This window comes from Corvus kubaryi, unplaced genomic scaffold (assembly GCF_017639235.1).
Source record: "Corvus kubaryi isolate FWS band 111438036 unplaced genomic scaffold, C.kubaryi_AGA036_p1.0 37103, whole genome shotgun sequence".
NCBI lineage: Eukaryota > Metazoa > Chordata > Aves > Passeriformes > Corvidae > Corvus > Corvus kubaryi.
The window spans coordinates 395,266-410,600 of NW_024581029.1; the positions used below are offsets into that span (position 1 = coordinate 395,266).

General features: G+C 44.4%; 1 protein-coding gene across 3 annotated transcripts in view; it reads right to left on the reverse strand.

Annotated features, from left to right (window-relative positions):
• Positions 1–580: 580 nt before the first annotated feature.
• SPTBN1 (spectrin beta, non-erythrocytic 1) overlaps positions 581–15,335 on the reverse strand; it is a 116,709-nt gene continuing 101,954 nt past the window's right edge. For all 3 annotated transcript variants that reach the window (XM_042021064.1, XM_042021065.1, XM_042021066.1), the window contains 10 exons: positions 14,556–14,800; positions 14,086–14,224; positions 13,101–13,185; positions 12,346–12,542; positions 11,163–11,269; positions 10,549–10,612; positions 5,376–5,614; positions 3,969–4,142; positions 2,284–2,326; positions 581–2,007 (listed from right to left, as the gene is read on the reverse strand). In XM_042021064.1, the coding sequence (XP_041876998.1) occupies positions 1,792–2,007; positions 2,284–2,326; positions 3,969–4,142; positions 5,376–5,614; positions 10,549–10,612; positions 11,163–11,269; positions 12,346–12,542; positions 13,101–13,185; positions 14,086–14,224; positions 14,556–14,800 (1,509 nt within the window). In that variant the 3' untranslated portion in view covers positions 581–1,791. The remainder of the gene's footprint in view (positions 2,008–2,283; positions 2,327–3,968; positions 4,143–5,375; positions 5,615–10,548; positions 10,613–11,162; positions 11,270–12,345; positions 12,543–13,100; positions 13,186–14,085; positions 14,225–14,555; positions 14,801–15,335) is intronic.

The window sequence follows — 15,335 nt, forward strand, 5'->3', positions numbered from 1 at the left end:
GGAAACACATGATTTTGCAGTTTATCTGCTTTCCGTCAAAATTAATATTTGAGCATATTTTAATAATCACAATACATTAAAACCCAGATTCCTTACATTTCATTGATTTTAAAACATATTGGAGCTTCTTAGAGCTATTCCTATTAGAAGGTTCCCTAGGTGGCATCCAAGGCAAGGAAAGGATGCAAGCACTTGAGCAAAAAGTGGGTAAAAAGTTGGAGACTAGTGCTTACTCAAAATTATGTCCTTTTGCTGCCAGCTGGAACATGGAGCTTTACCTCCATCGGGTAATTGTTCAGGGAACTCCATCACCCCAGCCTCTGATGTGCTTACTCCCATCTACTCTGCTGGTTTCACTTCCCACAAAAAGTATCTATATCAGAATATTTTGCAAACTATTCATTAATTCCTTTTCTCTTTATTTTTGGCACTTAATTTGGGAGGCAGGGTAAAAGGGAGGGCAGGTGGGAAGTGAAGGGAAAGAAAAGTGGGAAGAGAGAAAACAACTATTGCAGAATGAACTTTCACACAAAAGAATGGAATTACATTTGAAGACATCAGTTTCAGTGCACAGGAGAGATGACATTTTAAAATAACTTTATTTTTGATCCTCTTTCAAAATTATGATTTAACATCGTCAGAAATGAAATAAGAAACTTACCCAGCATATTTAGTTTTAAAAGCATTTAATGACATCGCATATATTTAACAGATAGGGTAAAAGTCTAGAGGTACAGTTCGATACAACTGAAAGCCAGTTCCAGTACTACTCTTGACTACAGGCCCAGTCATTGAAAGTTCATTCCTATTAAATGTAATTTTTGATTGTGCAGTAAGATGAAAATTTTTCATTACAATAGTTACAGTGACAGAAATGCACACTATGTATCAAAGAGCAAGGTAATGTAGCAAAATTATAACACACAGTGCTGCAGCTGACAAGCAAGTAACCATTTGAGTAACATTACTTTTCCAGTAAATGCTTCAGTTCCACTTTTACACTTATCGATGATTTTAAAGGGTTTATTATACATCTAGTCTTATTATACTTTGTACTAGAATTATCTGAAACATACAATATAATGTATTTTGGAGAAAAAAAAAAAAAAAAGAAATTTGAAATTACAGCTTTTTTAAAACTGTACCAGCCTGTTAATCCATCTTGAACACCAACATTCTTATCTGTCGTACTCGATGCGGGGACGCTTCAGGTGGTGTTAATACCAACGTTGGGCTGTGAGTCAACGCATACCTGCACTCTGTTACAGCAAAGAGAACACACTACCACTTTAATTCCTGTTAGAATTGCAAGGGGAGGCTCTACTAGTCAGGACTCAGCATAACAACCTTAACTGGAAGTGAACACCTTTGAGAATTTGTACATTGGTTTCTCATGTGCACAGTAGATTCGAAAGCACCGCTGCCTTGCATACCAATAGCATTAGGAGTGGGTTATTTTCCAAGACAGCCTCACAAAATTGAGGAACAGTTTAAATATTAAGATCTAATCTACATTAACTTCATTTAAAAAAAAACAAAAACAAAAACAAAAAAAACCCCCAAAACCTGGTCCTCCCTCTCCTACAGAAGCTGCCCAATGCACCTCATACATTTGTAACTTTAGGTTCTTTTTTTTTTTGTTGGCTTTTTTTATTTTAAAACGCTCTATAAATAAAAAAATGTCAATCACATTGAGGAACATGAGGCACAGAGAGTAACGTATTGGTTCTGAGCTCGCATGCTGGAATTCCACTGGAACGGTCAGAGAAGTGCAGTGTGTGGAGATGGAATTCACTTCTTTTTACCAAAAAGGCTGAATCTTTTCTCTTTGTCTTTCTCTTTGTCTTTCTCCCGCTTGCCAGGGCTGGACTCGCTGGTTATTGTGACGCTGGCAGGCAGGGTCTGGGCACGGCTGGAGGCTGGAGTGCTCTGGGTGGTCGGGGACACTTCGATTTTGTCCGAAGAGATCGCTGATGTGATGGCCTGAATCCACGTGTTCATCTCCTCCTTCAAGAAGCCCCAAAGGCACAAAACTGTTACAACCAGCACGCCCCTCTGACTCCCGCCACGGTGCGGAGGGGGAACAGACACAGGTGGGAAATGCAAGGAAAAACAGCCCCAGCCATCCCCTCTGGCTGTGCACCTCCAGAGACACCTCCTGAGCAGCCCTGGGCCTACACATCACCCACACACAGAGTGCACACCGGCCCTTAGCAGCTGCTTCTCCCCGTGGTACAACAGCACAGACAGCACAGTAATAAACTGTAAGAAAACCACACTTACATCGTCTTTGGCTTGGAAGAGGTATTCGTTGCCATCGGTCAATCTGGAAAGAAAACACCATCACAAATTTAGTTCAGTTGTGGTCACACTGCTTCAAGTCCTGCTTGTTTGGCATCAGCACATGAGCAGACAGAGGCACACAGGACTGCACAGGACAGTGCCCACGTGCCAAATGCCCCCAACAACCCCTGTTGCAGCCACACACATGGTAGCTCTGGGCTCTGGACATTCTCAGGGTGGTGCTCATGTTCTCATGTGGCTGCTGGCTCAGTATTTGCTCTTTCAGGTGCATCTTTTCTCCTTTGCAAAACACATTATCAAAGTTGACTCAACACTTTAAAAAGAAAAAAGTCACAGGCAGTACCCAGAGTTTTCATGGCTCCTGTGAAAACCCAGCAAAGTTCTGCAGCTGCTTTGCTCTTGTAGCTATGGTGGTGCTGGCTTGAGGTCCTGCAGAGTGTTAGTGATGAGCAGCTACCTCTCCTCACAGTGAAGGCCAAAGCTTCCCTTCTGCTTGATTCTTGTGCTGATTTTACCCAGGTGGTTTAACTAGGATACATTTAACGATGTATGTGATGATACATATAAATTAAAAACCAACTGAATAACACCACAACAAGCAGGAGGCAGGGGCAGCAGGAGCTCTGCTGCAGGCTTCCCCATCTTTCCCAACAAAAAGTAAGCATTTTAACAACTCTTTATGAAATGAAATGAAGGTTTAAACAGTAAAATAACAGTGCCTGAGTAAAGGAAATATCTACATGCAAGTAACCGAAGGGCCTGATGCAGGTGATGGAGCACTGGGAAAAAAGGGCAGTTGGTTTTTTTGCCTAGCTTTGCATTTGGAACAGCACATCCTTCCATTAGCAATTCAGAGAAGTTTAAAATAGTCTAAAGGATGAATCACATAGCTGCAGGCCTGTCTTCAAGAAAGGTACATTTCCCTAAATATTTGCTATATATTTTCTATAAAGCAAATTTTCCCTGTGTAGGGATTCTATGATCTTTAGAGGATTCCTGTACCAATATAAAATTATGCCACCACCACCCCTGCTCTGCCAAAAAAACCCCAAAACACCTGTCTTGGAATACATGACCCAGTCAGTTCTTAAAGTGAGTCTTCTTTGACAGGATTACCTCGCAGCTGTGTAATGATAAATATTTCTTAACTGTTTGCACTAGAAGATTTTTCAGTAAAATGAAGAGTTTCCCAAGGAAAAGCCTTTTTTTTAACCTTTGAACAACAGGTCCTTTACATATTTAGAGTGAAATGGTCTGTAACTGTATGTTCTAGACCTGAATATGTGAGAGATGTCTTCAGTAGTCTCCTAAGTTCATAGTGAAAAAATTAAACATGAGGCTTGATTTGGAAAAGAGCAGAGCCACGACCACTGTTGTCAATCAGTTCCAGAGGGAGTGGTTGAAAAGCCCAGCACTGTGAAATACAGGCTCCTAACTCCAGGCACACACATCTGGTCTTGTCCCAGGTGAAAGTGCTCTGATTACTGTGACACTGTTCTGTGCTTGCTCACTCTGATGAACAGACCACGACTCAGTGTTAGAAGAGCTTGCTCAGAAAAGCAGGGATGCTGCAGTCAACAATCGTGGTCAGTTCCTGGGCTGGGTTTCCCAGTGAACACACCCACCATGGCTTTCCCAAGGGCAGAACACTGCCCCAGGTTTACCTGAGCTTGAACACATGCTTCTTCTTTTTGTAATCGACCGCTACTTCGCAGACTGCGTCCTTTAAGCTGACGGGGATCTCGTTGTGGTAGGGGATGCCAGAAGCAGCAGCTTTTGAGTCCTTGTAGAAGCCCATCTCTTGGTTGTTTATGACACAGTACACGTTATGCCATGACCTTTGAGACATGGGAAACAACAAGAACATTTATAAATCCAATGCTCTCGCCTGCAGAACTGGAGAAACCAAACATAATTATTTCTGTAAGTTAATGGAGATTGGTTCAGTGTGAGGATGTGAATACAGCCTACGCTTCCCATAAAGTGCAGACAGGGAATTATTTCATGGAAGCACAGCTTGAAGACAAAAGCCAAAGGGAACAGAGATTCCCAGAGCTCCCTGTGATAGCACATCAGCCTGTCCTCACAGTGGGAGGACTGTTTGGCAGATTGGGCACTTTGCATTCTTGAGACAGAAAATGATCGACCTTTTAATGGCAGTGCTCTGTTGTAGAAGGAATTCTCACTGTGCTGCAAACCGATGAATGGAACGGACTGTGTGTGAAATCCTTGACTGACACAAATACTCTTAGTGGCATCAACCGCCTCATTCTCTAATTGAGCTGGAATTACTGGAAATAAGAGTACCCAGACGCTAGTACTCGTGGCTGTCACTGCCTCAAAGGCGTTGTCTGGTGTGAATAACTCCAGTGGAACAAAAATCCTGGTACTGCTGTACTCACTTGTGATCTCAGCTCTGCCAAGTGCTTTGGCTCCTACCAAATCCCACAGATGTTGCTGCAGCTCAGCACTTACTGTGAACATTCCCCTTGTCAGCCAAGTCATAAATCTGGTTTCAAGAGTTCTCTCAGGTCACGAAGGACTCCAGTCTGCTTTTTCAGTGTGGACAAATCTCAGTCCTGCCTGTTTGAAACCTGCAGGACATTCCTTGGGAATGGAATTGACTATGGCACACCGATCGTCCTCTGTTCATGCTGAACAGATTACGGAGTAGGTGGAAAGTGGTAATGTGCAAACAGAAAATGTCAGAAGAATACGAACATTTCTAATCTCACACCTACGTGGTTTTCTTTTCTTGTAGTAATGTATGACTTGAGAGATCTGGAATCAAATCCCACTACTGCCACAAATCCATCGTGTGGAGTGGGAAAGTCGTGGTATCTCTCTGCTTCGGTTTTCCACCTGACAAATGTGCCTAACGCTGCCTTTTGTACCAAATATCTCTAAACTGCAGTTCCCCACATGCAATGCTCAGCACTGCAGCCTCTGCCCCTACAGCAACAGGAGCCTGGGAGGTCTCTGGCAGCTGGGAGAAGGCTGGAGATGGTTGTGTGCCATCCTGGGCAGAGCCCCGGGGTGCCCTGCCCTGTGTTATGCATCAAGCACTTTACCTGCTGGAGGCTTTCTTGTTGTGTGTCTCCCACTCGTGCTTGCGGTGTAAGAAGCCCTCCATCTGGGCTGAGGGGATCTCCTGGGTTTTGGCTGGGAGGGTAGCAGCAGTCTGGGCCTGAACGCTGCTCTTGGCTTTGCGGTCTGATGTCGGGGAAGGAACGGGACTGGACTCTTTGGAACTCGTCCTCTGTTCTGCAGCTCCATTGACCATTTCATTGGTTTCTGTGGTTTCTGCCACCTGGGAACAGTGGAGAACACGTTCAGCCAGAAGCCCCCAGCACTGAGGCATCCTGAGTTAATCTGTCTCCCTGCACAACGTGGCTGTGTATAAACTTTGCCTGAACAATGACACAGGCCAGTAAGTTCTTTCTCGCACTCCATGGAGACACAGGAGGCCAAGGAAATTAGAAGGTAGGAATGGATTAGTACCCATTTTATAGGTGGAGAGACGGGAAAATAAGAGCAGCTGAACATCAGTGTGAATTTTACTGTGCTTTGCTCTGCTGGTCAATTCTTTTAGGTATTGTTATTCCTAGAATGAGAGCATTCAATTCTGTTGCTAAGTACTCAAATATTTGGAACAGTAACAATCACACTTTCTGCAAACCTAGAGGAACAGTAGAAGTTATACACATCAGCCACCTTAAATACATTTATGGCATTACTGGGGCATTAAAGGTCCATAAAAGGTACTAACTATGAGTCAGCAGAGAAAGATGTCACAATCTCCCAGGAGCATTTACAAAAATGTGGGCAATTGATTTGTTTCTGTAAAAGCTCCTTTCCCGCTTTCCCCGTTCCCCTAGTGACACAACAAAATCAAAACATGCAGAAATTAGAAAGATTACACCATGCATTTCATCTCCACCATCCCAGTTAGGATATTGGATTGTAAAGACAAGGGGAATGAGGTCATGTGTCAATTGATCGAGGTCTGGTTCAGACTGGCGTTATTAGGTGGATTGGATTTTGGTTAAAGGAACTGAAAACCACCACAGTCACACAGCATCACACAGCTATTTACCCCCAAACAAAGACAGAACCAAGGCCTTGCCCATCACTTGCTTTGTTGGTCGCGTTGCCTGGCGCACTGGGATCGATAGCCTAGAGAGCAGCCGTGTTTCCAGCAGCTCTCACTGGTCAAGCTGGCGACGTCTTCAGGAGCCATTCATCCAAAAATCATTTAAATTGGAATCCTAATGGCTATAAGCTTTTGAAATGCAGCTTGGTCCCAGTTTTTTTTTCTTGTACCATTACTTTGACGTGTAGAGCCGTTGGTAGCAGCTCAGGAGTTACACAACCAGTGTGTAGTATTATTATTAGCAAGTTACTAAAGCTCAGTGCTGCTAATGCTCTAGTAGATTACAAACATTCTGGACTGGTTTTATGCAGACAAGCAGGTTTTTGTGAATGGCACAATAATTAGACATTCCCACTTCTGCACATGGCCTGGACAAATCAAAAGCAGCCGAATTATTATGCAACAAACTCAATTTTGCCACCTTTTGCTAGAAATTCTTATACCTGCCCAATATCCATTATTGTGCCTCACACCTTGTACCTCACCATTGGCCTAGGAAGATCTGAGTGTTAGCTTGCTCTGAACATGGGAAGGATTGGTTAACTGCCTTTAGCAACCTAAACCTCCAGAGTACAGACACTACACCCTCAAACAGGGAGAGAATCACAGTTCACACTGCACTTCAGTCAGATCTGGTTTACCCTGTCCCTACAAACACATAGCCTTACGCTGCTCCTTCACAATTAGGATCAATCTAAGCCATCAACCCTCACTACTTGTATCCAAATCTCAAAGTAGAACAAAAATATTGCATTAAAGAGGGGGAGAGGATAAACAGATGAGGCTGAAGATTATGCAAACACTGCCAAAACACAGGTAGTGGAATGAACAACCCCTGAGTCACCATTCATCACCCATGTCAACCACCCATGGCCAACAGATCCCTTCAAGAACAAGGAGAGCCCTTTGCACACCTTTCTGTCCTGTGACAGCTCCTGAACCTGGAACTCTGCTTTGCCGCTGGCTGGAGCCCTGTCTGAGGGACCTGAAACCTCTGAGCAGCACTGAGGAATCACACAGCCCACAGGAACTTGTCTCCACAACTTAAATAAATTCCCCAGATGCACCTGGCCCCTGCCCTGACACAGAAAGCAGCACATTTGCTGGAACGGTACCAGCCAGAGGTGAAAATAGGACTGATTTGGGGGTACCTAGAACCCCTAATCTGAGGTAAACCAGACCAGTTTCAAACCAGCAGCCACTGCACAGCTACTCAATGTGTTTTATGGGAAATAATATAGAATCCAGTGCTGCAATCTGCAACCCTATGGCTTTGAACAGTAACTGCTAACTTCAATCACACCACCAGACCTGCACCATCTACATCAAATTCTACTGGTTGTAAAAGGCCTATGAAAAGCTTTTCTGATGCTCTTTCAGGTTTTATTTCCTTTCACGTGTTATCTACAATTAACAGAAAACAAGCAAAATAAATCATGAACAGCTCTGCAAAGGACGTGTCATGAAAACGGAGAAAAAACAGGAGCTGAACACACTTCAATGGAAACATGCATGGGGCATGCGGCGACAACGCCACGGAGGACAAACAGCAACAGCAAACTCCTGTTACAACACAAGGTCTCGTGTACATGATACGGTTCTCTCAGTGGTGCCTGAGGGGTTAGTTGGAAGTGCTTTAGTGGCAACAGGCTACTCTGGAAATCTTTAAAGCAGGACTGAGACATGCAACAAGACAGGTGGTGACAATGACAGAGGCGCCCCTTTGGATTTCACAGTGCTTGAAGCAGCATCTGCTCAGTTCATCGACTCAAGGCTCTGCCCCACAGCTGAAGAACCAGATGATTTGCCTGGTTCAGATGCCAACCTCTAGGCTGTTCTAGCAAAAGGACCTTCCTAACACCTTTAGCCAGATGCACAGGCTGCAATAAATAGGTGAAATCCTACTCTTCTAGTGCCTGTAATGATGACCTTAATCAATGACTTACTTTTTCTTCATCGTCATAAAAGCGGAATTTTTATGTAAGTGTACTAATACAAATAAAAAAAGTCTCTCTGTAAATTCCTCTATAGACTACTTTTTCACCAGAATACATGTGAAGGCTCTGCAGATGGTAGAGTCTGAAGCTACAGCTATCCTGACCTGAGAACTGGCACACTTTCGAGGCACATGGCAGCCACCAGAGCATCCCCATAAATTCATATGGAATTTTAAAAAGCATTAAGAAGCTATATGTTGTTACCCTGACAAAAGAAAAAAAAAACAAAAAAACATGCATCATGAAGTGGAAAGACAAAAGTACAGTTACTGAAGCACATCCTTTCAATCACCGCTCTCAGTTCACAAGCTCAGCCCACACAGAACAATTCAGCTGCACTGCTCAGCCAGTTGTCAGAAGCCAAAATTCTGACCAACAGCAGCACACCTTGTGCCTCACAGCAGAACTGACACAGCTCTGTACAGCCGAGATATTGCAACACAGGACTCAACAAACTGAGCTCGGAAGTTCTCATGGAAGACTAAAGTGCAGATAGCAAAGATGAACATGGAAATGCATTATGTAGCATGGCAATAAAATAAAATTTCAAAAGAAGCAAACGTGATGTATAAGGCTGTGCTAACCAACAAGGCGATGATCTGGGACGTGCTTGAAGATCACCTCACATTCCCTGCCTCAACTGTACGGAATTTATAAACACTAGAATGTACAACAGCTCGCTCCAAATGCTAAAGAAGAATCAAAAGGTTTTATTTCCAGAAAGAGAAAGGTAGAACTGCCATGTACTGTGGCACATTGGCAGAGTCTGTGTGCAGATTCAGACCTAACTGGGATGGGCTTCTTAAAGCCAAACTTGTGCTGAAAGACATCTCCTGCTAGAGCCCTCGGCTAGGACCCATGTTTGATCTGCAGCACTGTAAGAGCCCTGATATCCATGGGTCCCAGCCTGCCAGGAGCCTTTCCTGCACTGAATGTGACCCCAGAGAGCCAGGTTCCGTAACTAAGAGAAGTGTCCTTTCGCTCAAAGCATTAACTGCAACAAGGAGGCTCTGCAGGAAGGGGATGGGGACGGGAGCCAGATTCAGCTCCTGTGTTGCATTAACTCCAGAGACATTTACTGGCACTGTCACGGCTGCACGTGAGGATTCTTGGCATGCACCCTGACTCCACTGGGACACCCCCTATCAAGAAGGAGCAAGTAAGGCATGGAGCATTCAGCCTGCACCTATGTAAAATAAAGAGCTGGGATCTTAGACAATGTATTTTATTTAGTTTTTAAAGGAAAGTATCACAACCTTTCCCCAAGAGGCTACACCCTACTCCTGTCTCTCTGGTGCCCAGAAATCAAATTGCTGTAGTGCCAACTGGACAGGACTGAGGCCAAGGGGGTCCCAACACAGCAAGATCACAGCTCTGCATGAGGTCTAAACCCCCAGATAAATCTAGATACTGGTTTTGAATGGTTTATTTCATGTTTATTTGTCTCTGCAGTCAATGAGTCCATTCTGCATGGAATGTTATACAAACTAACCTTAAGGCTTTTATTTGTCCAGTCACACTCCCCCCTCCCAGCCCTTCCTGCCCAGCTCACTCATGTGGATTATCTTTGGCCTGGTACACAACTCTTGCTAATGCAGCTGATTTAATAAAGTTGCCGTGCTGAGACCTGTTAGTATAACTCGATGCGTCATACCTGTCAGGTCCTAGTGCTCTTCTTCATTAGGATGTAATCTCATTACATCTCAATTACTCATATAAAGGACGCTTTCGCTGGAAAATCTTAATACTATTAGCAACATGAAAAACTCACAGTAAATAACATGAAATAAATGTGTCACCTTAAAGCAACTGAGTGTCAGTGGGGAGATTCAAATAAACAAAGATTAAAGTGAAGCAAATATATGTCCAAGGGGCTGCTAATTAAATAAAAGTCAACTGATGGGAAGGAAGAGAAAAGCAGCAGGGAAATCTGAAGCCAGAAGATTAAACCAGTACCAGTAAACCATACTGAAAAAAGGTTTCTTTTGCTGCAAGTGATTCTGTGGGTCACAGTCCAGACCACGAGCGGTCATTGGCTGTCCGTCTGCTAATAAAGTTTTTGTAGTTTTGGTAGGTTTGGGAGCGGTAACTAACCCGTGGAGATTCCTGGTCTGAGGGCAAACCGTTTTGGGAAACCTGTTCTCCTTTTGTCCCATCCCTGTTGGAGAGAGGAAAAAGAAAAGAAACTGTGTAAGGTTCTTGGAAGTCACCCATCTTGTTCAACAAAATGAGATTTTCTTACTGAATATTAATTTAAGAAATTTAAGCATGTTCCTAAAATCCTCAGGCCCAACTGAATAAACCCAGTGTGAAGTGAGATTTAACCAGGTTTTACTGACGGTTACCCTACAAATAAACCTCCTCCTATCACATAAGCAATTTCATAAATGTCAGTGTTCCATGGACACAGCTTAAAATCTGTAACTGATGCTCATCAAAGACAAAAGCAAAGATTGTTCAGAGACTGCAATTCATGGCCCAGGGGATGTAAAACCAGCATTCCTATTTTTGGGCCAGGGCTGCCTCAGCAGTGACAACTGGAAAATGGGAACTTAACAGGGAATTCAGGGGTTTGGGAGGGGTCCTGTCCCTATAAACCACCAAGTCTTCTAACAAGGGTCCTGTTACAAACCCATACAACCTCCTCTCCTTTTACAGACCATTGTCAGCCCAAGGGTTCCTCGAGGGAAGTGCAGAGCCCGGCTCACCATTGCTGCTGGGAGTCTCCATCCTCTTCAGCCTTGGTCTCCGGAGTGGGCGGCTGCCTCTTCCGCTCCTCCTCTTCTTGCTGCCGACGGACTTCCAGCAGTTCCAGCTGGGAGAGGAAACATTTTTTATTTAAAAACACTGCTCATTTTTCATGGGGTGTTCTAGAAACTAACAATAACTCTGTATGTTTTTCTGAATCATTACTGAAATTAAAGTGAACGGGGATAAAATTGGAAGGCATCAGTCTTTAAAAGCATCATTCATGCCAAATTTGCGGCACTGAATTTGTCACGGAGGGCATCAGCATCAGACCCTCTGACAGCAGCCCACCACCGGCGATGTCTATTTTCCAATTCATTCTATGAGAACAAAACCCAGACAAACAAGGAAACAGACCAAGTTATTAAAATATCCAAAAGCAACATCTTCTTGTGTGCTTGCCAAACACAGAATTAAAATGTTCCATGTCTGAATCCCTGAAATTACCCATCTCCATAAAACCAGCCTGATTTGTGAAGAAGCTGAGAAACTCCAGTTCCTTTTGTCTGCAGCTGTGACGCTCAGTCTGTGTGAAAACCCAGGCCACTTCAACTGTAGTGTCTAAAGCCAAATTGTTCTCCAAAGATGGTAAAATGCTCTCCAAGCATTAATGACTGACATCGCAGCTGTGTTTAAAATGGGGCTTGGGGTTCTTTTTGCTTACTGTGTCTTCCTAGGGGACAATACAGCCTTGCAGTGGACCAGTCACAAGACAACAAACATCATTATCACTGCCCCCTTCCCACCACTGTCATCTTTAACCAAAAAAAATTTAAAGTGTTTGGATCTGGGTCTCTTCACTCAGATTCACCCTTCCCTTTTAGGACGCAACCAGTACAGCAGAAGGCTGGAGCAAACTGCTCAGCTCTAAAATTTCCTTCTGGGTCATCATTCCCAGGCCCAAGACAGCTCCTGTTGACTCTTGAGGTCAATTATCATTTAAGCTTTTTCCTTGCAGGTTGTTGAGTTCAAATTAACCAGACAGGGTTTTTTAGTATGGCTAGAAACATGAAGCCTCAGGCTCTGGGTAGTTGGCTGAGGTCGACCAACAACAAACCTACAAATGGAGATCAGGCTCGTGATGCTGGCAGCTATTCCAAGCCCTCAGCCAAGAGGAATGGCCAGGGAGGTTCCGCCACTCACCGTGGTCAGTCTTTCCAGCGCTGCAAACCTCTCGTCCCAGGTAGCTGCGGATTTCTCAAACGCTTCGTGCCGCTTGATTAATTTTTCCACCTCATCGACGCTCTGCCCTATTTCACGGCTGGACAGGTAGGGCTCCTGGCCCAGCAGCCAGGCCTCAGCCACGCTTGCATCTCTGGAGAACTGGTGCACCTCCAAAACTGAGCAAAGAGAGCACAGGAGTCAGTGCCATTAATGTCACAAAGAAGAGCATCATGGAGTCATCAGGCAGCTTTGGCATTTACTTAAACACAGCCCAGGGAACAAAGTACATGCATTTGGCTAAGTGTTCCCCTTAGCTAAGTTCAGTGAAACTGATCGTTGAAAAGACAGAAACTTTTCCTGTTGGCTTTGTTTTAAGGAAAAATGCAGGATTCATTTTGCAAGTTTAATGTGTTATTTTTATTCTAATCTGCTGTAACCTACTAACTTCAGCAAAGAAGTTGGAATGTGACACCTGCAAAATACAGCAGAGCTACTGCACCGAGCTCCAAATTTGATCATATAGAGCAAGACCTTTGGTGCAGGTTTCTTAGTTTCAAATTCTCCATTATTTAACAACCAACAGGTGTGAACCTTGCAGCTATTCCAGCATAAACACACTTCCAAGCACTGTAACAGAAAAGTGAGGAGCTGCAGGGTTTTTTCAATGCCCAGAAAGGCACAAAGAAGAGAGTTAGATATGGCCCAGCCCAAAAGAAACCCAAGGGTGTCCTTACTCAGTCTCAGCCACTCCCATCTGTCTTCCCATTTGTCAATCATTTCTTTTCTCTTTTCGGTCAGCTGCAGGAGCTTTTCCTTGATCTGGATGGAGAGCAGAGAGCAGGGCTGTTACACAAGCACCAGACAGCAGCTCCCCCCCACCCTGCACTGACAGACACTGCACGAGTTCCTCAGGAAGTGACTTCACCGTGCAAACAACAGCTGCTTTTCTCTTCCAAGTATAAATAAATGTGACATTTTCATTAAAATATCACATTTGCATAAGTATTCAGTGTCTGTGAAAAGCTACAGCACCCAGAGTATTTGATAAAAGGATGTAATGGGCAAACAAATGTAAATAGTACAATCAGGCACTGAATCTTCTGCCCTTTTACAGCAAATAATGCAAAATGTGCTGCTCAGGATTGTTGCAGAAGCTCTCCCCTTCCTGAGAGGGAAGTGCCTCTCAATGTTTGGTTATCCTCCCTTCCCCAAAGGGAGGCAAGAGAACCAAGGGCTAAGCCTCTATCCTCTGGCCTATACATATTGGATAATAAATCAAGGCTTTAAGCAGTTGGATATGCTTCTCTTAATATTCCTTGAATCTACTCCCTACACAACAAACATTTGCTTGCTCATTCCCCCAGAAGGCCTCTCCACAGCATTCCATTTTCTCTGTAGGAAGTTCAGGCTGTCTCACAGCTGCCTTTGCCCTTGCTCAAGGAAGACACCTTTCCATCCCAGAGCAATTCCCTACAGAATGGAGTGCAGCAGCTTCTTTGTACTTTTTGAGATGAAAAGGACACTTTAAATCTCGATGCCACCTCTGCTACCCACCATGAATTCCCAGAGTGAAGTTATACCCTGATTTCCCAGCAGCACATAAGTGCACCAGTCCCTGAGGTGACACTTGTCTTTGTTCCTCTGTGGGTGACACAGGGCAGGTTTCTCCCATGGAAAGAAGCCCCAGGAGCCCATGGCTGTATGCAGGGAGCACGGTACCTCCTCAGATGCGTAGTGTTTCCTGGCCAGCAGAGACTTGCCAAGCTCAATGCACGTAGTGAAGCTGTCATTTCGGGCATCAATTTCCGCTTTGATCCCCTGGTGATTGTTCATGAGGAGTTCCACGGATGAAACGTCCCTAAAATGACCAGAAACACAGATTTCAAGTTTAACAGCTGTTACATTTTCAAACTGACCCACAACTCAATGAGGAAAAATTGAATCCTAGATTGTCTTTGTAGTTCAGGAAGCCTTTCCTTAAGAACAGCACCACTCTGGCCTGAATCAGAGATCAAATAACCCCAGTGTGAGACCAAATCTCTTTGGCTACTATTTTCCAAGGCTATTATTCCAGCAGCCACCCACAAGCTGCTGCAGCAGCAGGCTCTGAAAGCCACTCTCAGTGATACTGAGCCCTACAGATGTTCCTCAGCCTTATCTTCTGATGGAGAAGAGATGCCTCACATTACCTTGGCTTTTCCTGGGCTTCTATCTGCCGGATAACGTCTTCCATCCAGAGCATGAGATCCCGAACCATGCTGAAGAAGCGGAATTTGTCTCCTGTGTCCACCAGCCTCACCCTGCGGCCCTCACAGGCATCCAGCAGTGCCTTCCATGCCTCCAGGACCTCGTTTTCCCTCTTCTGGATGTCGTCGGCCTTGTCCCCAGCATAGGCAGCCTGGAGGCGCGCTGCATCCTCCTGCAGCTGTCGCACCTGTGGTGGTTTGGGAGACACAAAGCCATCAGTGGGTTTGTGACTCCTGAGTCACAGATACAGGGACACTTATCTGCTAATTCATCACCTGAGGGGCTTTCTAAAGTCACTGCAAATGCATTTGGTCTGTTGACAGTAGAAAGGTCTGTGCTGTTATTAAGCCAGCATTATCCCTCAGAGAACACTGTAGGGTCAAGGGATCCCCAAAATAGCAAAGATTTGCCACTGCCTGAACTTGCTGCAAGACATGGTGCCAAAACAAGCTGACTGTTACATGTCAGGGCAAATGGGGACCATTTTCATCATCAAACTCCCTTCCTCTCACACAAGTGACAATGGCACTTGGGAACTCTGTATCCAAACCACTACTCCAGCTGACAGAGGTCATTTTTCAAAAACATAGATAATGACTTCACAGAGAAGAAAATTTGGAAATGTTAAGAACCTTCTACTATTAGAAATCTTTTCCTTTCAAACACTGTCTTGGGATGGCAAATGCTAATTCCTGACTGTTTTCCATATTTTTCAAGCCAGG